General features: G+C 40.6%; 1 protein-coding gene across 2 annotated transcripts in view; it reads right to left on the reverse strand.

The window, feature by feature from the left end:
• Nucleotides 1–315: 315 nt before the first annotated feature.
• The window catches only part of IPO5 (importin 5), a 60274-nt gene continuing 36662 nt past the window's right edge, over nucleotides 316–23927 (reverse strand). Inside the window, exons 12-28 of one of the 2 annotated variants that reach the window (XM_029936514.1) lie at nucleotides 19499–19623; nucleotides 19319–19408; nucleotides 19028–19201; nucleotides 16321–16539; nucleotides 15177–15260; nucleotides 13711–13843; nucleotides 13502–13623; nucleotides 11880–11976; nucleotides 10298–10470; nucleotides 9402–9513; nucleotides 9259–9314; nucleotides 7789–7911; nucleotides 6738–6957; nucleotides 5916–6144; nucleotides 3426–3567; nucleotides 2709–2821; nucleotides 316–1349 (exon numbers count right to left, since the gene is read on the reverse strand). In XM_029936514.1, coding sequence (XP_029792374.1) covers nucleotides 2735–2821; nucleotides 3426–3567; nucleotides 5916–6144; nucleotides 6738–6957; nucleotides 7789–7911; nucleotides 9259–9314; nucleotides 9402–9513; nucleotides 10298–10470; nucleotides 11880–11976; nucleotides 13502–13623; nucleotides 13711–13843; nucleotides 15177–15260; nucleotides 16321–16539; nucleotides 19028–19201; nucleotides 19319–19408; nucleotides 19499–19623 — 2186 coding nt within the window. In that variant the 3' untranslated portion in view covers nucleotides 316–1349; nucleotides 2709–2734. Of the gene's footprint in view, nucleotides 1350–2231; nucleotides 2822–3425; nucleotides 3568–5915; nucleotides 6145–6737; nucleotides 6958–7788; nucleotides 7912–9258; nucleotides 9315–9401; nucleotides 9514–10297; nucleotides 10471–11879; nucleotides 11977–13501; nucleotides 13624–13710; nucleotides 13844–15176; nucleotides 15261–16320; nucleotides 16540–19027; nucleotides 19202–19318; nucleotides 19409–19498; nucleotides 19624–23927 lie in introns of those variants that run through there. The other variant, XM_029936513.1, reaches the window with a different exon arrangement.

The raw sequence follows: 23927 nt of genomic DNA on the forward strand, positions 1-23927 counted from the left end.
CCTACTCCTTGCAGTTGGTTTACACTCTTCTCAATCAGCGGCACTCCTAGGTTTGGAGCTAGGGAAATCCAAGACAGCAAGTTTTGGCCATCACTCCTTTGAGGCAAAGAGGAATAGGAGCAAAGTGATTTCTATGAGACAAGATGAAAGCAAAAAATTGTTTTATCCAATATGTGTAGGCAGAATGAAGCCATACTACATAAAACATTTAGCTAGCCCCTAGGGGCTTTCAAAATGCTTAAAATTCCATAATAAAAATATAATGCTCACACCACTATTAATATGCACCCCCCCCTTATATACTATGAGACCAGGTGCATCAAGAATGTTTATTTGTATATGTATTTACTGATGATTCTGTTCGGCAAACTACAGCTCCAGAGTTATGATAAAGCTGCCTCCCATTACAGAAATGTCCAATTAGCTTTAAGACAATTTACTTTTCTTTAAATTTACAGCATTAAAAAAATACTCCAAATTAGTTTTGCTACAAATTTCTAACACTTGTGCAGATAACTTAATCCTTTGTTACAAAATACCCAGCAAACGATAAGAGCCACACACATGATTTTCCTCCAGAAATAGCTTGGGTTCTTAAATATGTCATTCCTGGCTGACACTCAAGGCCACTAGGCAACTAAATTCAGTACAAAAGGAAAAAACATGAATTTTCATCTTGTGTAGATAAAATGAGGTATTAAAAATGTGTCCCCCAATAAGCCCAAAGAACAATTAGTTATGAGCCCTGGATCTCCGGGTCAATGGACAGTAACAGGCTTTAGTACCAACCTTGCCCCGATGAACGCAGTTCAGTTTCGGTTACTTGTTCCTCTATTTCTAGCCCAAAGTTGGATTACACTCATTTACTTCTTTCTGATCTTATTGACTCTTCACTTGTCCATCTTCTGACTTTCCCATTAGTGTTTAAACCAGAAGCTATGAGTCTTACCCGAAAGTGTGTGGCACAGAGCTTTGCAGACACTGGATTCTCCAAAGCCAGGCAGCCATCTTCTGATCACACTTCCAAGTCGACTTAGGCAAGCGTGCCACATTTTTAACATGTTTTAAGTGTAATAATTTAAATTAAAAACAACAGCAAAACTGCAATTGGAAATCGGTATAGGATTCGACCTTCCAAACTCTATTGTACATAAGAAAGCACAAAGGAGTTGTCATGACACATTTTACTCCAACAGGAATACAGGGTATGAAGTAGTTCCGGGGATTACCCCACACACGGTACAAAACAGTCCAGTGGGTACCCACGGAAAGCAGTGATTGTGCTGGTGACGTCATTCAATGCGGCTCTGCAGGATACTGAAGCTTCTGGGCCAACAATGTGCTGAAAACTGAAAATATATTTGCAGGATATTTGCTACCAAATGAACCATCTTAATTTTAATGCATTCTTTCTATTCCATTTAAGATCTTACTTTAATAAAGTAATGCAAATCACTTAAAGAAAAAAATCTTTAATTTTAAATTCTGATCTATGCATAAAATTCATTTTTATATCACGGTTAAATTTAGTACAAACTATAAAAATGTTAACACTGAAGTTTCAACAGAAATCTATTAGGATCCCTTAGAAAAATTATGTCAAGAAACAACAGCAAGTCATTTACTGCTAGGAGGTTAACACACAAAGAAAAAAAATGTCACACATTTTACTGAATTTATCAAACCAAATAATTTTAGGCATATTTATCATAAAATTAAAAGTCTGAAAGTTCTATGTGGCTCCGTATCAATTACAATTTGCGGTGAAAATACTTAGCCAGATCTTTTTTTTTTATCTACCAGAACAACACTAGTTTTAAAAAACTATTGGTTGAAATTTGCAAACTTTAAAGGGATACCAATCGTGAAGGAATAGGTATAGAATTTAGCTTAAAGTGGAGGGTGGTAAAAACTAAATGCTTTTACGTTTGAACTGCACAAGGAAAATATTAGGGGGAAAAGAAAACATTCAAAGACATAGTTGCTACTCTAAAAAAATATTAGCTTATTCTTATATTAAAAACATTAAATGAATCAAAGCCAGACAGTACTGAATTTTTACACAGATCTCTTTTGTATTTCAATGTTGTTTATTGAGGAGTGAATGAGACACTACTGCCAGACATGCCAACGACACTTCACATTCCAGGGCTGGAAGCTGGAAAGCTTTCCAGATTGAGTCACTGCATAAGCCTTTTGGGAAAGAACCGAAAGTGACATCAAATATGACATCTTCATGCTTGTTTTTGTCTTCAGGTTTTTTTTTCTTTTAATTTTAGATTTACTAGTTTGTTGGGCAGAAGGCTTCTTTCTACCCTACCAGGAGACTCACACTCCGATTAATAGAACACTAGGTGTATAGCAAATTGTTTTAATACATATCTATGCTGAATAACTGATCTTAAAGCTGTTTTGTCTTAGATTTCCTTGTGTCTAATGAGAAAAAATTTACTTCCCTTTCACCTTCACATGGGTGGCTTATACTGACAGAAAAATACTCTTCAGTGCTACTGTAGGGCCTACAGGGAACCTCTTCAGTGGTACCACAGAAATCCTTTCCAACAACCATTCTGAAACCCAGTGCTTCTCTTCCTGCTGTTGTGGCTTTGCAGAAGAATGGCCTACACAACACGACTCTACCGTTCTCTTTTGCTCAAAAACAAAACAAAGAAACCTAAACAAAAGGGTAAACGTTTATTTGGAGTTACTTTTCTGGTGGTGGTACTAAGGCCCTTCAGGCAGAGTTCAGGAGCTCCTGGATGGCGGCCTGCTGCTCGGGACTGAGCTGTGCTATGCACTCAGTCCACAGTCCTCCAGAAGTCTAGGAAAGAACAATTGTGGAGGTTTAGATTCAGTGAAACGGTCATTTGGAAGTATTTTACTAATCTTACTAATCATCACTAGGTAGACTGTAATAATGCCAAATACTTCCTGTCGAGGTAGTTTTGAGGAGTGTCATCTAAGAGCAAGAAATCTGTTCATTTCTTTAAAGTTCTTTTCATTTACACGGTTTCCGTCATCCAGTCTAACCTGAGAAAGCTATATTATTAGGTAGAGGACACGATCAAGTAAACAACACAAAGATACAGGGAGCACAAATCACTTAAAAAGCTTTGGTAGCTGACAGCTTATTTACTAGTAAAATCTCATCTGTTTTTCTTCACAGACAATGCAAAAAACCCTTCTATATGAGTGTGCGCTAAGCACCACTGGAAGGTTAACAGTGTCTCCAACGTAAGACAAATGTGTTAACACTAATAAAAAATGAAAACATATAATCGGAAGCCTGGAGACAAAAGAATATAAAAATGAAATTTCCTTAGCTCATTGTGTACTGTTTTTTTCTTGTAAAACAGAAAACAAAACACACACTCCCCAAGAAACTGTTTTACTTCCCCTTCTCTAGTTGAAGCACAACAGCTTACCTGTACTTGGCGAACTACATTAGCCAGACGCTTGGCACAAGGATCTTCATGTTTAATTGCCTCATGCATTTCTCCTTCTGCAATTATACTGAATATTTTGGGCAGATTGGTATTGTTGGGGCCAAGAACGATCGGGTGATTACTGACCAAAGAGAAGAAAGCCATTATAAATAAAAATTAAGGGAAAAAAAATCACTCAAGCATTCCTACTTTCCTATATCCTTCCCCCCATATGGAACTTTGCTATAGGGTCTTTATAAAATGATTATGCATTCATTAAAATCATATTCAGTGGGAGGAAAACCAGCTAATTTTATGTATTAGCTCTCCAGTGTCTTCCCATGTAAATTAAGAAAAAATACGTGGCTCATCTCTCAGGTTAGTTTTAAGGGCTTTGTAAATAATTTGTGACTTATTAAAAAAAAAGCTATCACTAAGAATAGCAGTTGTTTCTTCTTTTTAATGTTTATTTTTGAAACAGAGAGAGACAGAATGTGAGTGGGGGGGGAAGGGTGCAGAAAGAGGGAGACCCAGAATCTGAAGCAGGCTCCAGGATGCTCCAGGAAGCTGGATGCGGGGCTTAAACTCACACAAGAGACCATGACCCGAGCTGAAAGCTGGACACTTAAGGGACTGAGCCACCCAGGCGTCCCTAAGAATAGTAGTTTCTTAACATAATTTTATTTATATATGGCAAAATAGTTTCCAAATAAATCTGAAGTTCAAAAGGATTTATGGGCATTTTGAGAGTAAGCCAGGGGCCACCTGGGTGGATCTGTCAGTTGAGCATCTGACTTTGGCTCAGGTCACAATCTCACAGTTTGTGAGTTTGAGTCCCGTGTCAGGCTCTGTGCTGATAGCTGGGAGCCTGGAGCCTGCTTCAGATTCCGTGTCTCCCCCTCTCTCGGCGCCCCCTCCTTAAATAAATATTTTTAAAAAATTAAAAAGGAAAAGAGTAAGCCAGGAAGTAAACTTCAGGCAAGTTTAATGAAAAGAAACCTAATAATGACTCTAACTGGAATTCCAGTCTTCATCATTAAGAGAATTTGACATCATTAAGAGAATTTGACAACCGTCCTTTCCAAGAGAGATGATCAAACAGCATGATGGAGAAGCAGTCCCTTCAAAGGCCGGACTAGGTAAGGAGTGCATGGTCTCCACCAGGGCTGGCCCTCCCTTAACGGCCATTCTCAGTGGGAACACTCAAATACATCTCTGTGAACTCAGAACTTAAACAGGCATGAAGAATATGCTCACTGGCCTATTTCTACAAATTTCAGGAGAGGAGTGGTTGCAACCCTTGGAGTCATTCATGAATAAAAGAAATAATTAACAGTGACAGAGCCTCAATCTATCTGGTAATATTTAGAAGAACCTGGACGTAGAAAAACAGACACCATAGAACATGCCTTTGATTTGACAGCTTCTCTAGCCTCCAGGTTGTTGCAATTCTTAGATATCCCCATGGCCACAAAACGGCATTAGTAATGCCAGAGCCCAGGGCCGCATCTTCCTTATCTGACTGGAATACTTTCCTTTACCACTGATTCTTGAATCATTTTTATACCAGAAAGTTTAAGGGTCCAACAATGGTACTAACGACATACTTTGCTCTCATTATACTAATACATGATGTATATCAATTTTATTTCTGTTAAGCGGAGATTTAAAAAAAGTCTAAAACCAAATGAACAAAAGATAAATGAGGTGGGTGATAATATTAAAAGGGAAACTTTTTTAAGTAGACTCCGATGCCAAGTGCAGAGCCCAATGTGGAACTCAAATTCAGGACCCTCAGAGGGGATTGTACCTGAGATCAAGAGTCAGATGCCTGGGGCTCCTGGGTGGCTCAGTCAGCTGAGCATCCGACTTTGGCTCAGGTCATATTCTCATGGTTCGTGAATTCGAGCCCCATATCAGGCATTGTGCTAACAGCACAGAGCCTGCTTTGGATTCTCTCTCTGCCCCTCCAATGCTTGCATGTGCACGCTCTCTCACAAATAGGTTAAAACATTAAAATGTTAAGAGAGAGAGAGAGGGTGCAGAGCGCGAATGGGGGAGGAAAGACAGAGGAGGAGACACAGAATCCAAAGTAGGCTCCAGGCTCTGAGCTGTCAGCACAGAACTGACATGGGGCTTGAACTCCTGAACTGTGAGATCATGCCCTAAGTGGAAGCTGAACACTTAACCAACTAAGCCACCCAGGCACCCCTATGAGCATTAAAAAAAAAAAAAAGAGTTGGATGTTTAACCTACTGAGCCATGCAAGCACCCCAAAAGGGAATCTTCTTAAAACATTATGTTCTATAATGCCTCATCTGTTGAATTTAAACCCATAAAGAACAAGTCAAACTAGATCTAATTGTGAGGCAGCGTTACCTGTGACATGGTTTTACAGACAACACTACTAGAAACCCATACATGTCAGGGGCTACACACCGGGAACACTGTTTAAAGACGGAAATGAGGTCTATCTGTCCTTTTTCTTACCTCTCGATCAGGTCACACAGATAACTGAAAGTCTGAACAGCTTCTTCTTTATCCTCATGTAGTGGAAGCCAAGACAGCCAGTGAGGCAGGACTTCTTCCACGTTCACGCAGTCCGGTTTGAACTTCATAATCTTCCCCACTGCGGAGATGCAGTTCTCTGTGGCATTGACATTTTCTTTGGTCTTAGAATCGGCAGCCTGAATAACTCTTACCAGCAGTGGAAGTGCTTCTAAAATAATCAATTGCAGAAAGGTCAGGTTTTTAAAACTTCACATTTTCATGCAAAGCAAGTATTTTTCATATAATACTTCTTATCTTGGGCCCAGTTATCGACTATAGTGAAGATTTATTCAAGTGTCCAGCATGTTTTGTCTTCTTGTCTGCAGAGCCAGACCTAAGAAGGAAAGGAGGGCTGCCCCAGTGCGGGCGGGAGCACCACGTGCTCTACTAACGGGGAGCCCAAGAGGTCAGCAGACTCCACACTCAATTCCCGATCACCTCAGGGTGCTTCAAGCTTTTCAAAGCCTCCAGCTGTACTCCTGCGTGAACTTTACGGGGCCCCATGTGTTGTGCAAGTCCCAGGCAGCTGGGGTGTGCCTCCCAAGCCCAAACAAACTACTCGAGAGGATGGGGTGGAGAGGCTCTGATTCCATTTGGAATTCATTTCCATTTCTAGGAAAATACAGATGGTCAGTTTGTATGCGTTATTGGTGAGAGGTCTGCAAACGGGAAGAAGAATACAACGGGAACAGCGAGATCATGTTTGGGGATGCGGAAGAATGAGAGCGCGTGAAGAGGGCCGCGGGGGCGAGAAGGAAGTACCTGCACAGAAAGGGCGGTAGTTCTCTCCACCGTACTGCGCCATGACCCCCAGGCCGTACGCAGCCGCCTGCCTCACTTCGGGGCTGCTGTCACACACGTACTGGAGCATCGGCCTTAAGAAATATTCTGCGTATTTAAAAGAGGCTGGACTACAGTGTTCTATGACATCATCAAAGATGCACAGTCCCCATTGTCTGTCTGGCCACGGTCTATGTGGACACTATAAAAGAGATGATCTTTTAAGCTTCGAGTACTGGAGTACATGAAGAACGTCACTACAGGCTTTCATGCAAGCGACAAGCTTCCATGGATATTCCAGACACAAGGAAAACACAGTAATAGTCACTTGTTGTGACTCCTCAAATTACAACACAGATTTAATGAAGTACAGGTTTAAAAGACTTTGTATGATTTTCTAAATATCTCACAATCTGACATCACCATATATCAAAAGAACCAACAGTAGCAGCAATGTATGTATATTTACTGCATAAAAAAGACCATCATAATGCTGTATTTAAAAAACAATGAAAGTTATGAAGATCTTAAATTTATACATTCACTCAACAGGTGAAATCATATGTGCCTAAATTTAAAAAAAGGTGCTGCCCTACTAAATACAAGATTAAAAGCCAAAGCAAGACACATTCCTATTGGTTGCCTTTCATGCGTATTTTAAAAACTGAATCCAGAATCTGTGATTGCTGGCTGGCTGTAACAAGGACTTTAAAGGAGTCCTCTAGGATCCACTGAAAAAAAGTACTTATGTTGTTGACTCAGCAGGGCACAGAAAACCTGAAATAATGAAAACCATTTGTATATCTTCGGAATGCATTCTGATTTAACTGAACTATAGAAAACCTAATTAGCAAACTTTAAGCATGTATGAAACGAGAAAAGGTCAAGGGCAATGCAATAAACTTGATAAAATCATGGAAACTCTCTAGGATTTGAAGGTCCATTTTAACCTGAAAGTGTGTTTTCAGGTGCTGTACTGAAATAATTCCCGGTCAACTATCTAAAATAACTGTCAAAGAGAGGTAACACTTACAATTAGGTTGACAATTAACGGGAGCAGCTGTTCAAACCATGGCAACACCTTTTCCTTGTAGCTACTGAATATTGAGTGTAAAATGTCTGACACTTTGGTCAGAATATAAACATCGTTATCGTCCTAAAAACAAAAACACACACAACACCCACATGTATTAAAAGGTATCTCCATGATTACTGCTAACAATTAACGTTCATTTACAAAAATCTAGGAAATACAGAAAACTAAACTACTCATCGCGGGAAGGGCGCCTCTCCAGCCGGGGTGGCGTCTCCCACCCCCACAGAAAGAGAGGTGCGTGAGTACTGCCCTTCCTCCGAAGACTTTCCCTGGCTTGTCCTTACATTTCACATTCTGAAAGAGAAGTGTTTTTACTTCAATAATAGTTTTTGTTTGCTGCAAGAATGTTTCTAATTTTGGAGTAGATGGGTGGAGAGATGTGGGGTCAGTTACTGAAAACACCTCATCCCTGGGAGCACAGGGGCACCCCCGCACAGAGGAGGGATGCCCTGCAGAGTGGAGGGATGCCCCGCACACGGGGGCACCCCGCACAGAAGAGGGATGCCCCACACATGGAAACACCCTGCAGAGAAGAGGGATGCCCCGTACACGGGGGCACCCCACAAAGAGGGATGACGCCCTCAACGGGAGCGCCCAGTACAGAAGAGCGATGCCCCGCACTCAGAAGCACCACGCACAGAGGAGGGATGCCCCTCACATGGAAGCGCCCCGCACAGAAGAGAGATGACCCACATATGGGAGCGCCACACACAGAAGAGGGATGCCCTGCACAAGAGAGGGATGACCTTCCCCCCCCCTCCCCCACCCCGGCCAACAGGAGCGCCCTGCACATGAGGGATGACCCCGCACGTGCTAGCACTGGTCCACCAGGATGGCTACGTGCCACATTCTGGACCCTAACTACACAGCTGAAATACAGTTGACGGCATCAAGTCGTCTGATGAGGAGAGAACTGAGCGAAGCAAGGTGGACGACCTATCTTAGCCACTGCATGTGTATTACTTACAAGGAAATTTGCATTATTCTGTGGTCTGGTAGAAAGACAGCTGTTGTTACAAAATGATCAGCCCTTAAGTCCTAGACAGACTCTCAGTAGTGTGTGGCTTTAGACCATCATTTAACACTTGACTTTGAATTCATTAATCTTTAAAATGGTGAATACACCAGCAAAGAAAACGCTGCCGAGAGGCATATATAAAAGAAACACTAGGTATCCTGTGGGAGGTACTGCAACAAAAACACTCACGCGGCGCCCAAAACACCAATCAGCTGGCTTCAATGACTTAGTCGCTAAATTACTAGGTGAAATTCATGTCAGATTTTTCTGCTAAAAATTACTGACAATAACCATCAGAACAAGTCAGAAATGAGTTAGAAACTTAAGCATTTAAAAATGTTGCAGATGCAAATGATCACATAGATTAGGTTCTGAAGGAAGTAATTTACCTCATCTTGGAGTGACTCTTCCACCTGCTCATCATAGTCTTCATCTTGTCTTTTAACTAAAACACACCCAAATAAATGTCTTTTTAAACGGTCGCCAAAATGGTCAAGGATTACATTCAGAAATAAAAGTGGGGAGAACTTACCTTGCCGCAATTCTTGATTTTTAAAATGTTCTTCGAGTTTAGCTTTCAATATTCCTCCCAATTCTTCAAAATGCTCATTATTAAGGCATCCATCTCCCATTACTTCAATGCACTATAATGAAATTGAGGAAAGAAAGCAACCCCTGAGATTCAAGTGTTTTAAGAGTCAAAAGTTAAATTCTGTTAACACATACACATGAGAAAAATTAACATAACTCAGTACTGTGGAAGACTAACAATTAAATGAGAAGATTACACTTGGTTGGTGTTTGTCTGTTACAGTGACAATACTTCGAAGAAAATAATTTAAAAAAAAACCACATTTTTATTGTAAACATGTCCTGAGCGAACCTGAAATGCCAGGCAGTACCGCGAGGTGCTGAGGTCTCAAGGATGGGGCGAATCCCCAGCTTCTGAGGAGCCCCGCCCCCACACATAGCACAGAGAAAGGGCAAGCGTGCGGGGGAAGGGCACTACAGGCAGAGGAAGTAACAAGCACAAAGGCCGAGGGGCATGCATGCTTTGGAAAAACAGAAGACACTGTGAACTGTAGGAGTGTAAATGGGGACAAATGAAAGGTAATGAAGAACTTTTAAACCAAACTGTGGAGCAGACCACGGAGCTATGAACAACGGGAGTGGCTAGGAAAACCGGGAAGAGGAGTATCGAGCCAAGTATAGAGCAAGTTCGTGTCTGAGAAAAAGGAGGATGAACCGGGAGGGAGAGGAAGGAGAGAGCCCAAAGGAGGCTATCTCAGCACAAAGGCGGCACAGGGGAACATGAAGAGCAGAGGGATCTAGGAGAGAACAGGACAGCTACTAGGTGTGAGCTAGACTCAGCAAGACTACTATATGAACACACACCCTTATACATACTTTGAAGAAAAAAATATTTACCTTTGCAAAAGAATGCATTATTTCTGAGAGGACATCTGAGTCTGGTTCTGTGCCGATGGCCTTGATCAGAGCATCACACATGAAATGCCACATCTGTGTGAGATACTCAGGACCACGAACTCTCGCACATTCCAGGAGAAGAGGCATGGATTCTGCTGCCGCCACTCGAACGCGTTTTATTGTTAAGGAAACGTAAGTGCTGCTTTTAGACACACTTAGTGTAATCACTCTCCTCAAAAGACTGTCCTATCTCTTTGCTTACGTAAATGTCAAAGTGCTCACTGAGTGCCAGTCATATGGCCAGATTATCTGAGACCGCTACCCAGGAGCTTGTGTTAAATATACTGTGTGGATAAAAACAGACATCTCCCTGGCCACACGACTTATCTTCTGTCTTTTCTGTCCCCTACAATACAGCAATGAGTCTCGAATGTGACCTGCAAACATAGAAATGATTGTAAAAGTTTCTAGGACCCTTAGAGCACAACTCCAAGACGTACTCCTCCCAAAATTTTATGCAATGTATATTTCTAATGGGGCGCCTGATTGGGGGGGGGGGGTGGCACTCAGTTGGTTAAGTGTCAGATTCTTGGTTTTGGCTCAGGTCATAATCTCAGTTTTGAGCTTGAGCCCCATCGTGGGCTCCACACTGACAGCACAGAGCCTGCTTGGGATTCTCTCTCTCCCTCTTTCTATGCCCCTCCCCCCTGCTCACACTCTCTCAAAATGAATAAACTTTAAAAAGAAAAAATTTTAAATGTTACTAATAAATGCAACCAAAGCTATGACTCTCCTGGGAACACTGAAGCAGCTCTCCTCCTGTCAGAGCCTTTTCGGTTTCAATGAAAAGAAGCTGCTCCTCCCTATCCTGGCACCAGCTGGGCAATCAGGTCATGACCCTTCCACGGGCCGGTCGCATCACAGTAAGTTTCTCTCGGGCAATAGGTGGCTTCCAGAAAGGATGCCACTACAGGCTGCTACATGAGGAAATAAAACAAAGGGACTGTGGGGCCAGGCAGATCTGGGCCAACCACTCTGCTGGGCTTTCCCTTTTTCTTTAAACCCATCTGTGACACTGTGTGTGTTAAGGCATAAAAATGTTTCTACATGTATTAATTACAACAATCATGTTAGGAAGGAGACATTTAACATGCACATTTATAAAAAAAGGTATCTCAAAGGTGATACACACATTTGAAATGCAGGACTAACCCATAGGAAGTTACCCATGGATGTCTTAACCTATTAAGAAAAGTCTTAGTTTCTTAACATCACCAACAGATACTTGAGAAAAGTAGCCATAATATACAACTATGAACGTTTGCTAATAAAATATCAATCCTTAAAATCCTTCCAGTGGTTCACAGAAAAAGCTGTCGACTAGAAGGTAGGTAACATTTTCTTGTTTTTGGCACAAGCAAAAGCCATGACACTAAAGCACCTGTAATAAATGAAGTTTATGATTTTAAACTACAGTCAATGTGAACAATCACCGTGATGCACACTTGAGTTAACACAAGGTCAAACACTCAAGCTATAACTTAATTCTAGAAATGCTTTGCATTAACAAATTATAGGATATCATCATGGAAATAAAACTTCAGTAGAGGGACCATCAGTTTGACAACTTGTTCAGTGTATTCCACAAAGCCTTCCTTTAACTCTTTAGCATAGCAAACCTGAAATCAAAATATTAGAAAAGAAATCAAGATCCATGTTAGTTTTTAGGTATTACCATTTATTATACAGCAGAATCCTAAGGACCACAGAATGTTGTGCGCTGACTAGCAGTACACACAGGACTGTAAAAAGCATTGGGAAATACAAACAGAAACGTAGAAAGAGCTGTACAAAGGAAAAGGGTCCTTCAGTGACTGCAACACACACTGTCATTCAAAGACTGGGACACCCCACGGCTTTCCTGTGTGGGAGGATTGTGTAAAAGTTTCAGCACTCGGAGGTACTTCAAACAAAATATCAGTAAAAAAAATATTTTTATAAGATATTAAAAAAACCCAAACACTTAATTGTAGCACATCACTTACTCTGTAAATCTGCAAATAGACTTCTGTTATTTTGTATTAAAAAAATCATTTCCACAGTGAAACAAAAACAATGCTGCTTTAAAAATACTTGTTTCTTGGGTGGCTCAGTCGGTTAAGCATCCGACTCTTGGTCTTGGCTCAGGTCACCATCTCATGGCTTGGGGGATGGAGCCCTGTGTCGTGCTGTCAGCATGGGGCCTGTTTGGGATTCTCTCTCTCTCTGCCCTTCCCTTGCTCACATGCTCTCTCTCAAAATAAATAAATTTAAGGAAAAAAAGCTTAACTTTCTCCCACTGCATTAAAAGATTTGATAATTTTGTTTAGAGACATTCCATTTCTATTTACTCTCTAGGTGAAAAATGCCACAAAAATCCAAAATGGATATGAATTATATACAGACATGAATGTTTATAAAATATAGTATTGATAAAAATTAAAAAATAAAAGTTTAATAAATGAACTGGCAAATACAACAATGCTTTATTAATGCAAGGTAAAATTTAAGTCATTAATTTTTATTTGGGCCTACTCAAAACTGCTAAGTTTGTAATATACCATAATTTCTTAATTCTACCTTTAAAAAAATTTATTGTCGTCCCTGTCTGAAACACATGATCATAAAGGGGAAGGAAAAAACCCAACCTCAAAGAAAACTTGCTCACAAGACCTCATAACACAGCCAAGAAATAATTACTGTAATCATTCTGGTGTCCATACCATGTTTATATTTCTTATACAACTGACATTTAGACCAGTTATATTTTCAGTATCAAAAGCACATTTCTGTTCATTCATTCAAAAAATACTCCCTGGCCATTTATCTACTATCCACTAAGCACAGAACAGACAAAAATCCTTGCCCCAACATCGCTTTGCAGCTGCTGGGTGCAGTAATTCTTATTTTCCTAAGGACAGGCATTCAGGCTTTTCATTTTTGTTGTTATTAGAAATACAGTGATCATGACGTTTACCTACATGACTTCTTTATCCAGAAGTGGAAATGTTGGGTCAAAATGCTTCTACATTTTATTTTTTAAGGAATATATTCCTGCTCATCCAAATAATTTAACATCTATGAGAGGCACTCCTCTGAAATGCGTGTATGAACGTGTTCTGAAAAGTTGTTGACTGAAGTCTGGCAAACACTGTACGCACTCACCAGCATCTGACAAGCGGTGGACTTTTCCTCTAGCCCTGCCGTTTTAATACCAAAACTCTGCTGATCTCCAAGGTTCACGAACTCCCAACCATCATCATCACTCATATTTTCCATGTCTTGGGCTATGAACAGGGAAGAAAACAAATTCATATTAAAAATAACAACAGAGAGGAATCTTACAACTGTTATGTCTTCATGAAGACACCTACTATCTAAAAGTGCTACTTCGGGCTTAATTGAAGCGGTCTTCATTAAAGGTCCCATAACCACTGGAAGGTACTGCTGAAATTCTTTTCCAAGAATTTTGCACATTCTGGCCCATGCTGAGATCATGTAAGAGATCTGGGGGAAAAAATTAAAACTGATTTTAAAACAATGGGTAAACAGACATCACAAAAAGCGATTTCCCTATTTCATACAAACAATGTTTTATTTCACATTCATAGCCCTTTTGTTAGAAAGTACATTTTCTAGGGTCATATACTTAAAACATTCAGAAACAACAAAGTCACTGTGAACCTCTACCCTGGGACAGAGAGAGCAGGTGTGGCAAAAGAGAAACTGTGTCTTATTTTTTCTTACTTTCAAGAAGCAATATATGATTTTCTCTAATAGCATCCGAGTCACACAATTAAACCCATTTAACCATTTTAACTCCCAGGCCCTACATTTTTTGAAGAACATATTTATGTGACTGAATCTCTACTGCCGAGGATTTATTCATTAAACATTCATTAACCCCCAAGAAACAAAACATCCCTTTCTCCTGGCTGTTTTAGTTTTCTGTGTAAGTGGCTGGGTGTCCGTAAGACACCTTTTCTACTACTGTGTTTACATAGTCTTAATCACTTGCAAACTACCTACAGGGAATCTAGTTTGAATTCATCATCCCCATAACACAGAAAGTAATTTTTTTCCTAATATATCTATCTCATGCGCGTATACACATACTCTCCACACCTACTCTAAACAAATGACCACACACACACACCAAAAAAAGAAATAACCAACGTAAGTTCATGGGAAATAATGACAGCATGGCCATGTAAAGTCCAAATGTAACCCAGCAGTTATTTATGGAGTGCCTGTTGTTCATTAGGCACTGTGAATACCATTAGGACCATGACACACACTTACAATTTACAACACAGTGTTGTAAGGAGCCCCGATCAAGATTTACACCAGCCTTGAAGTAAGAGCGGGGATTAGTCAGGCTGCATGGGGCAGGGGGGAAATGACTGTTCACAAGCAGAACAGGAAAAGCAGAGCATGTTTGTGGGAAGTCACGTGGCAACGAGAGGGCCGAGAGATGTCCAAATGGAGATGTCTAGTAAGGTACAGGACCAATGAACCCTGAACTGAGAGAAAGACCTGGCAGATACAGCATACAGAGGAAAACTGAAGCCATGGTGTGGATGACACTGCCCAGGAGGTAAGGAGACCTAGGCCAGAACCCTAAGAGCACAAAAAAAACTCCCAAAAAACAAAAACAAAAAGCCAGAGTCAGGGGAAAGGGGCATCTAGAGCAGACTGAGGGAAAGATGGCGCGAGAAGCAGAAGGAAAGCCAGTGAAGAACCAGGGGTTATCTGAAGAAAATGATTACTCAATTCCTTTCTGTGAGTACATTTAACGTTATACTAGACGGGTCGCGGCGAACATGTGAAAGCTGCTTACCTGGGGATCATCATCCTCCATGTCGCTGAAGTCCGTCTGGGTCTTCAACAGGAGCTGCATCACGTCTGACGCGTCCTGCATGAACTGGGAGAAAATATTCGGGAAAATCAACACCAGTGTTGCTCGGGCCCATCAGAACAGAGAGGTGCTTACTGCTTCCCAATTTTGTTTCTCGGACAATAACAAAACTTTCCCAAAGAAAATCTACTACATTATTACACTGAGAAATTTTCATCTATATTGCACACAGTGCTATTTCTAGAAAAAGAGATTCTCCAGTGGTCAGAGTGAACTACAGTATGAAGGTATTTCTAATGATATCAAGTTTTGACCTATAGTTTATGTATTTCCAGCAATACAGAAAGGATCCATAAAATCTAGAAATCTAGAACATCCAAATTCAGAAAGAAAACTTGGATTGCTCCCTAGAAGTACAGGATTTCATGGAACTGTGTAGTTCTGGCAATCCCCGCTGTGTAAACGGGCAGGGTTTCAGAGACAGTTTGAAAATCAGAGTAGGAAAATGAACATTTTTTATTGGTTAGGTTCTCAGTATTTCACAGAAAATAATTTCTAAGGTAAAGTTAATAGTGACGCTGGTTTTGGAGGAGACCAACCAGAGAGGTTCTAATGTTGATAGTTCTGAGAACCAGAGCGTGAGGGGTCAATGACAGGGGGCCTTCTTCTGGACCAGCTCTGACATTCTGATATGTTGGCTGGAAGAAAAATACATCTGCCAATGGTCCTTGCTATATGTACAGAGCTGTATGTACAGAGGTTTCACTTAGAACACCTGATGCTCTGTGGATTAACAAGGAAGTAAGTAGAATATTACCAAGTACGTGTTTAAATGAATGAAACTAAACACAGGAGCTTGAACTTCACATGCGTCCCAGGAGATAGACTGTACATGTGGTAGGAAAAGGTGGAGGTTTCAAGAGCATAAATGAATTTTTTAAAATCTTAATATTAATGCTGAAAAAATGAATTTCTAAATAAAACTGAAATGACAGGCAAGTAAGATGAAGGAAAAACACAAGCATCCAGAAAGCCATTTTCCAGGAGGGAAAGCCCTCCGGTACCACCCTCAGTGCCTCCACAGCCACCGACAGACAGTAAATTAAGCCGTCTACAAACCACTTACCTTTTCCTTCCCAACAGCGAGACCAATGAGGCTGATGCACTCAATAGTTTTTCCTCTGAGAAGTCTGAGTTCCTTCTGAACTGCGTTCTCAACAATGTGCTTTAGTGATGGCATAAATAAGTCATAGTAGGGGACAAATTTTTCCTCTGCGGTATCTGCAACTGATGCGATAGATGTCACAACTTGTTCCAGAACTAACTTGGTGCCTTTCTGAATCAACTAGGAGAAGGAAGACACAAAATAAATCATGCAAACGAGAAACTGGAAGAAATACCTGCTCCAAGTTCTCATAGGCTTCTCTGAAACATCCAGCTGAGACCACCCTCCAGCAGCCAGAGCGGAGACCGTAGGTTCTGGAGCAAATTAGAGAATCCCTGCAGAACTACTGCGGTAGGATCTCCTCTCTCGTAAGGGAACACTCCTTGCTCAGGTCTGCTTTCACTCCAAGCAGCTAGTTCTCGAGCACAAATCTGATTCCTTTGCCAATTTTTGTATCCCAGCTTAATACATATGTCACGGTCCTTTTACCTCATTTACTCCCATACTTACCGTGCAGTCTGTGCTGTCCTATGATGCAGAAGAGTCCCCTTCACGGTCCATTCCTCTATCTTCTCACTGGACTCTCCCCAGAAGGTAGCACTAACGGACCCCACAGGAGCCAGCGCTCTAGCAAACTATTTCACCGTCCTGGTGAAACACATGAGCTCCTCGTTCTCCTGCATTAAAGACCTACAGGGTTCTCTGCCCTGGCTAGTAACAAACACTGGGTACCTGCAGCCGGGCTCATGCTGTCACCTGGTAACATTACTTTCTAATCCTTGAGGATGAGCACCTCACCCAGGGACTAATCCAGATTTGTTTCATTGCCCCTCATCAACTCCAGAGCAGAGCTCTTCCCTCTGCATGACCACTTTCACTGCCCCGCGAGAGGCTAGCTTACTCCCTTCTTCTGCATCTGCTCCATGTTTTGGTTCTTGACCTACTTCTGATCTCAGAGGAATGTTGTTCCTCATCGGCTACCTTCTCTTTGCACATCCTTGCTCACATACTTTAACCTCTTCCCCATGCTGTCTTAGAAATTCCTTCTTTTAGTCTTTAAAAAATCTGGCCTACTGCCCCTTTGGGATAAGGGGATGCAATAGAAACTCTATTTACACTTCAGTCCTCTACCCAAACCTACTTGCAAAGTCATATTTGATCCATCTGTTCCTGATTCAACCAACAAAATTATCTGCCTTCAACTGGGGCCTACCCGTCTTCAGATTCACTCCTGTTCCTTCCTGGTCTGTGGTCACTGGACACTGAATGCCCGTCCTGTTTCAACCTTTCTTCGCCTTCGAGACACTCCACCCCGCCGTTCTCCTTTAGAACATGACTACCCAAAGTGTGGTTGGCTAACTGACTAGTTCATAATGAACTGATGTATGAGAATTGAATAACATTAGAAATTTTACTTTTATAGCAATCTGACAGTAACTTCATGTCTACTCAATAGATTTTTATTTTTTTAAAAAAAGGCTTTTTATTTGTCCTTTTTATTCACTTTGCAACAAACTGGGCCTAAATCTTTGCCTTTCTCACTTGCATCCTCTCCTTCTCACACACTGAGTCTCTTACGTTGCATTTCTTATTTAAGCTCTCACCATAAACCTTCTTCTATTTGGATAGCCAGGCCTGATTTTAAAAATTCAACCTATTTCGGGGCACCTGGGTGGCTCAGTCGGTTGAGTCTCTGGCTTCAGCTCAGGTCATGATCTCACGGTTCGTGGGTTCGAGCCCTGCATTGGGCTCTGTGCTGACAGCTAGCTCAGAGCCTGGAGCCTGCTTCAGATTCTGTATCTCTCTCCCTCTCTGACCCTGCCCTGCTTGCGCTGTCTCTGTCTCTCAAAAAATAAATTAAAAAATATTAAAAAAAAATTCAACCTATTTAACACAAAAATGATATTTTTTCATCTCTCTACTTCTGTCATCCAGGTGAGAAGAATGGTCAACATTTTTTACTTATCTTTCATCTTTTTAAGTTTATTTATTTTTGATGAGGTTGGGGAGAGAACAAGCAGGGGAGGGGCAGAGGGAGACAGAGAATCTCAAGCAGGCTCAGCACTGTCTGCACAGTGCCCAACGTGGGGCTCGAACTCACAAACTGTGAGATCACAACCTGAGTCAGACACTTAACGGACTGAGCCAGGCAGGCGCCCACTCCTCTTTCATCATTTAAATTCAAACTGGCAGAAACTGTTACTGCTTCCTGAGAAATAACTTTTAGAATCACCCCCTCCCCCAATTTCCATCATTATCATCCAAGCTCTGTGAACAATAATCTTGACAGTCTCAAATTTTCTCCCATTTTGTTTATGCCTCACAATGCTATTGGGCTAATTTACTACAATCACATTATCAGGATTTCCTGCAAAAGTTAAGAACAAAATGGTTCTTCCAAATTCACACTCAACAGAATTCAAAATAACTGCCTTGTTTTCAAGACAGTTCGTATACTGATTTTCCCTAACCTTTAGGCTACAACTTCCTTCCCAATTCCAATGTTGGCCTATTCTCTGGTCAAGACTGAATTATTCTACTTCCAACAGCCTAACCTAATTTTCTATTCTTTGCAGCCAGGCTGAAAGTCTCTCCTTCTCTAGGTCTTACCCATTAAAATAACCTATATTAATCTCTAAATAGGACCTTAAAGACCTTGAACACCTACCTCTTGAAGTTTAAGTACCATGATGGAATGTAGATGTTTCACCAAATTGTCTAAATACGGGATAAGCAGGGACTTGGGACAGTCCTCGGTGAAGTTAATGAGCGCGGCGGCGGCATGGGCCTGCACCCGCTGATTGCCCTGGTCTTCCATGGTCTGCAGCAGGGCCGCGATCACCTGGGAAGCAGGAAGCAGGTCAGTGCACATTTTGAAACGCCACATTTCCCAGCACACACGTAAAATGACATGCCTCATCTTAAACTTAGTTTGAGAGTTTGAGGCTTTGTTACTTACTTTCTCATGAAATTTCTTTTGGAAACCAGGTGCAAAATCTGTCGCCATCTGTCCCACGGCATTACAGGCTGCATATCTTACCCGTGGATGCTGGAATAAGTGACTTAGTTTAAGTAAAAGAAAGGTGCTCCCACGTGAACTATAGTAATAATTATGAATCAGATATTTACGGGTACTTACTGGATCCTGAAGAAAAAGCAAAACAAAATTTACTATCTCATTTAAGATTCCTTCCATTTGCTGGTGGCAGCCTTCACCAATGGCAGATAAAGCCATTAATCCTGCATGCCGATATTTCCAGTCAGCTACAAAAAAAATTACACATGGAAGAACAGTTAGGCAGCACATGAGTGCCATTCTGGTAGGTACAAGTACAAAAAAAGCTCTCTTTATTTTGAGAAGACCACCAAAATATTTTTATACATTAATTTGAAAAAGAACAGAAAAAACTGCCTGACTGGACTATTTCATTGTGGTAATGGTTATGTCAGATGAGCATTTCTATTCCAAAAGCAGTGCAAAGGCAACAGGAAACCCAAGAGCTTATTAGTATTTATACCAACTACTGAAAATAAGCCTTTCCTCCCCTAAGATTTACCAAGAAACCCCTGGATTTTGTGCCACACATGGCTATTTACTGAATATAGAATCACCTGTTTTCCAACCATAGAAGTTCACATTTCTTTAAAAAGAACAAAAGAAAAAAGAAAAGACGCTGCTTTTAAAGAATTTTTATGTAATAATATGGTAAGTGAGTATAGATGAACGTTATTTGTATTCTAATATTACTGATGGCTATTTGGTTGTAAACTAATAGACTATCAGCTAAGCAGTATTTATTTTACTGAACCTTCATACCATATTCTAATATATAATTTCTCTTAATCTCATTTCTTAATGTTTATGCTCATTACGTTATTGTACCCTTTAAGCAGTTTCACAGAACTTGGAGAACAAAGCAAAATATACATAAATACAGAAAGCGAATATCTGGGTAAAGCAGTGGTTCTCAGTGAGGCCCAACAACACTGGGACAATTGTCGTAATGATATTCTTTTACTCTTATTGAGGGTCCAGTGGAGTATTCTAGGGATTACAACACATGTACGATCCACTGAGACTGAATGAAGAAGCAGAAATAAGAACTCAGCTAAGACACTTGAAGATATTTACAAAAATGCATAAGACATTCTTCTCACTAACATTTTTATTTTGGGAGTCATTCTTCATGAAAAATGTTATTTCTGTTCATGTGTAATGGGTTTATTATTGTCATCTTTAAATGAACATTTTAAATGTTTGTTTTCAGCTTTAATAATACAAACATTGAGATAACCCACATAAATGAAAGCATTCTAGGATCTTCAGTTAATTTTTAAGAGGGTAAAGAGATCTTAAAAAAACAAAGTTTCGGGACACCTGGGTGGCTCAGTCAGTAAAAGTGTTCTGTTTCAGCTCAGGTCATGATCTCACGGTTCGTGGGTTTGAGCCCTGTGTCGGGTTCTGTGCTGACAGCTCAGAGCCTGGAACCTGTCTTCAGATTCTGTGTCTCCCTCTCTCTGACCCTCCCCTGCCTGCGCTCTCTCTCCTGGTCTCTCAAAAATAAATTAAAAAACATAAAAAAAAAAAAAACAGTTTGAGAACCACTGGCCTAAGAGTTAACTAAAGTTATAGAGGAGTCCAAAATTATATCAGAATTAATAATTTTCCAAGATGAACTCTGTTGTGACATACTATTATAAAGAATTTTTTTTTGAGAGTGCACCCGCACTCCCACACACCCTGCAGGAGGAGGGGATGAGTAGAGAGAGAGAGAGAGAGAGAGAGAGAGAAAGAGAGAGAGACTGACTCTTGGGCAGCCTCCATGCTTAGTGCAGAGCCAGACATGAAGCTCTATATAATGACCCCCAACTTTGAGATCATGACCTGAGCTAAAATTAAGAGTTGATGCTTAATGGACTGACTCACCCAGGTACCCCACTACTATAAAGAATTTCTGAAAAACTCTTAACTTTGCTGTTAAGTAATAAAACTTTATTATTATTAATGACATTATTACTGATTTTTAATTTATTTCAATTACTCAATATATCATTAAGTCAAAATTTTTCAACTGAGAAATAATCATCCTAAGAAATCAATGCATCAGATGCTAATCTTTGCATACTGGATTCGCTAATTTTTTTAATGTTTACTTATTTTTGAGAGAGAGAGGGAGGGGGGGAGTGGGAGAGAGAGGGAGACACTGAATGTGAGGCAGGTCCCAGGCTCTGAGCCATCAGCACAGAGCCCATCGCAGGGCTTGAACCCATGAACTGTGAGATCATGACCTGAGCTGAAGTTGAAAGCTTAACCGACTGAGCCACCCAGATGCCCTGGATTTACTAGTTTAAAGAAGAGATGCAATAAATACTTACTGAAACAGAAAGGTGTCCTTATTTGGATCAGAGAGGAAAAAAAAAAAAATGGTATATCTGTATATCCCTAATAGGCAGAGTTCCTGAAAGTATGTTCAGCAGAATGTGATGATATGCTATGAGGATTTAGAAGTGGTTTTTCTCCTTTAAATTTTGCTGTTTATTATTTAAAGCAAAACCAGTAAAACTATCTTTAAAAATAAAGTGGGGCACATGTAAAGTTACTAGGAGATACATATGAGTGGCCAATGTTTAAAGCACTTTTCACACACATTAGGTACATCTCTGGATATAATCCCAAGCCTGAGTAAATGGCAAGCATCATTCTTCCTTGTTTTATAAACAAGGTAATTAAGATGCAGAAAATTTGCTCAAAGCCATACAGTTAATAACATCTTTATTAAGAGTTCACTGCCACATAATAAAGCCTCCTGCATACAGCTGGTAAGCTGCAGCAAGCAGAAACTTAAAAGCCAAATTCTTTAATTACAAATCACAACCACATCCACAACTGATCTATCTGAAGACCTCCATCGACCAATGGCAAACCAGTGACTGCGCCATCTTTAACGACCGTAGGCTACTTTCATCTTAAAAACGGAAAAGCTAGATTCTTTCTAGCGGCTCTTATAGCATAAGCAATCTATGAAGCTGTCTCTATTCCTCTGGGGTGGGGGGGACTCAAAAAGTTGAGAAGCTAAAAAAAAAAAAATGGGGAAAACTGGGGTGCTTGCCTTGGTGGCTAAGTCACTTAAGCATCTGACTCTGAACTTTGCCTCATGCCATGATCTCATAGTCTGTGGGATCGAGCCCCCGCCAACGGGCTGTGTACTGTCAGCACACAGCCTTCTTGGGTTTCTCTCTCCCCTTCTCCCTGCCCCTCCCCTGCTCATGCTCTCTCAATACATAGTTAAAAAAAAAGGTGAGGGAAACACTTATTCAAAACCCATATATATAATCATACCGTTAAAAAGAATTAATTGTTTTGGGCCATGACTTTTGAGAAGAATTTTATAGGATAAGAATTAGGCAAACTGCATAAAGGGCTACATTTCTCAACAGTTCCTTTAATTTGAAGCTGGTACTATGGTATTACTCTGCTTTACTATTTTAAGATCTTCAATCAATTGTCTGACCCTCAAGTGTGTCCCTTGTAATGTACCCTCTAGATACGACTATCCAATCAAGTAAGCCAGGATTTCTGTGCAAGACTATATGCACTATCATTCTTTGTATCAACAAAAACAATGACCATTTAACGGGGTATTATAGTATGCTACGAGGGCACTATTCTGTGGTGACGGTATACCCTGGGGAAAAGCTTAGTGGTGTATCTATCTGGTATGTTCACATTGTTTTAAAAACCGCATATATGCACGAAGGTCAAAGAAAAGTCTCAGAGAACAATTAACAGTAGCCACCTCTAAATCTAATAAGTTAAGGGACTTTTAGTTTATACATTTCTGTTTTTGAATTTTTTTAAAAAAGTCAAGCATGGGGTGTCTGGCCGGCTCAGTCAAGTGGAATGTGCAACTCTTGATCTCAGGGTTGTTGAGTTTAAGTCCCACATTGGGTATAGAGATTACTTAAAAATAAAATCTTAGGGGCACCTGCGTGGCTCAGTTAGCTAAGTGACCAACTTTAGGTCAGGTCATGATCTCAGTTTTTGGGTTCAAGCCCATATTGGGCTCTGTGCTGACAGCTCAGAGGCTGGAGTCTGCTTCAGATTCTGTGTCTCCCTCTCTCTGCCCCTCTCCAACTTGTGCTCTGTCTCTGTCTCTCAAAAATAAACATTAAAAAATTCATTAATTCTTAAAAAAGAAAAAGAAACATGTATACAACAATTTTTGATATTGATATAAATTGCAGGTACAGAGGCTGACAAATGACCAAATACTTGTTATGAAAACAGTAACAGAAATAGTAGCTTCTTAAAAAAAGAAAAAAAAAAAAAAAGGAAATAGTAGCTTCTTTTTCTTCTTCAAAGTGTATTTTTGAGACAAGATAGTGTGAGTAGGGGAGGAGCAGAGAGAAAGGGAGACAGAGAATCTCAAGTAGGCTCTGCACCTCCAACACAGAACCCCAATGTAGGGCTCGAACCCACAAAATCATGAGATCATGGAGCCAAAACCAGGTCGAATGCCAACCACTGAGCCACCCAGACATCCCAGAAGTGGCTCCTCTTCTGATTA

Source organism: Suricata suricatta, chromosome 4 (genome assembly GCF_006229205.1).
Source record: "Suricata suricatta isolate VVHF042 chromosome 4, meerkat_22Aug2017_6uvM2_HiC, whole genome shotgun sequence".
In the NCBI taxonomy this organism is placed as follows: Eukaryota; Metazoa; Chordata; class Mammalia; order Carnivora; family Herpestidae; genus Suricata; species Suricata suricatta.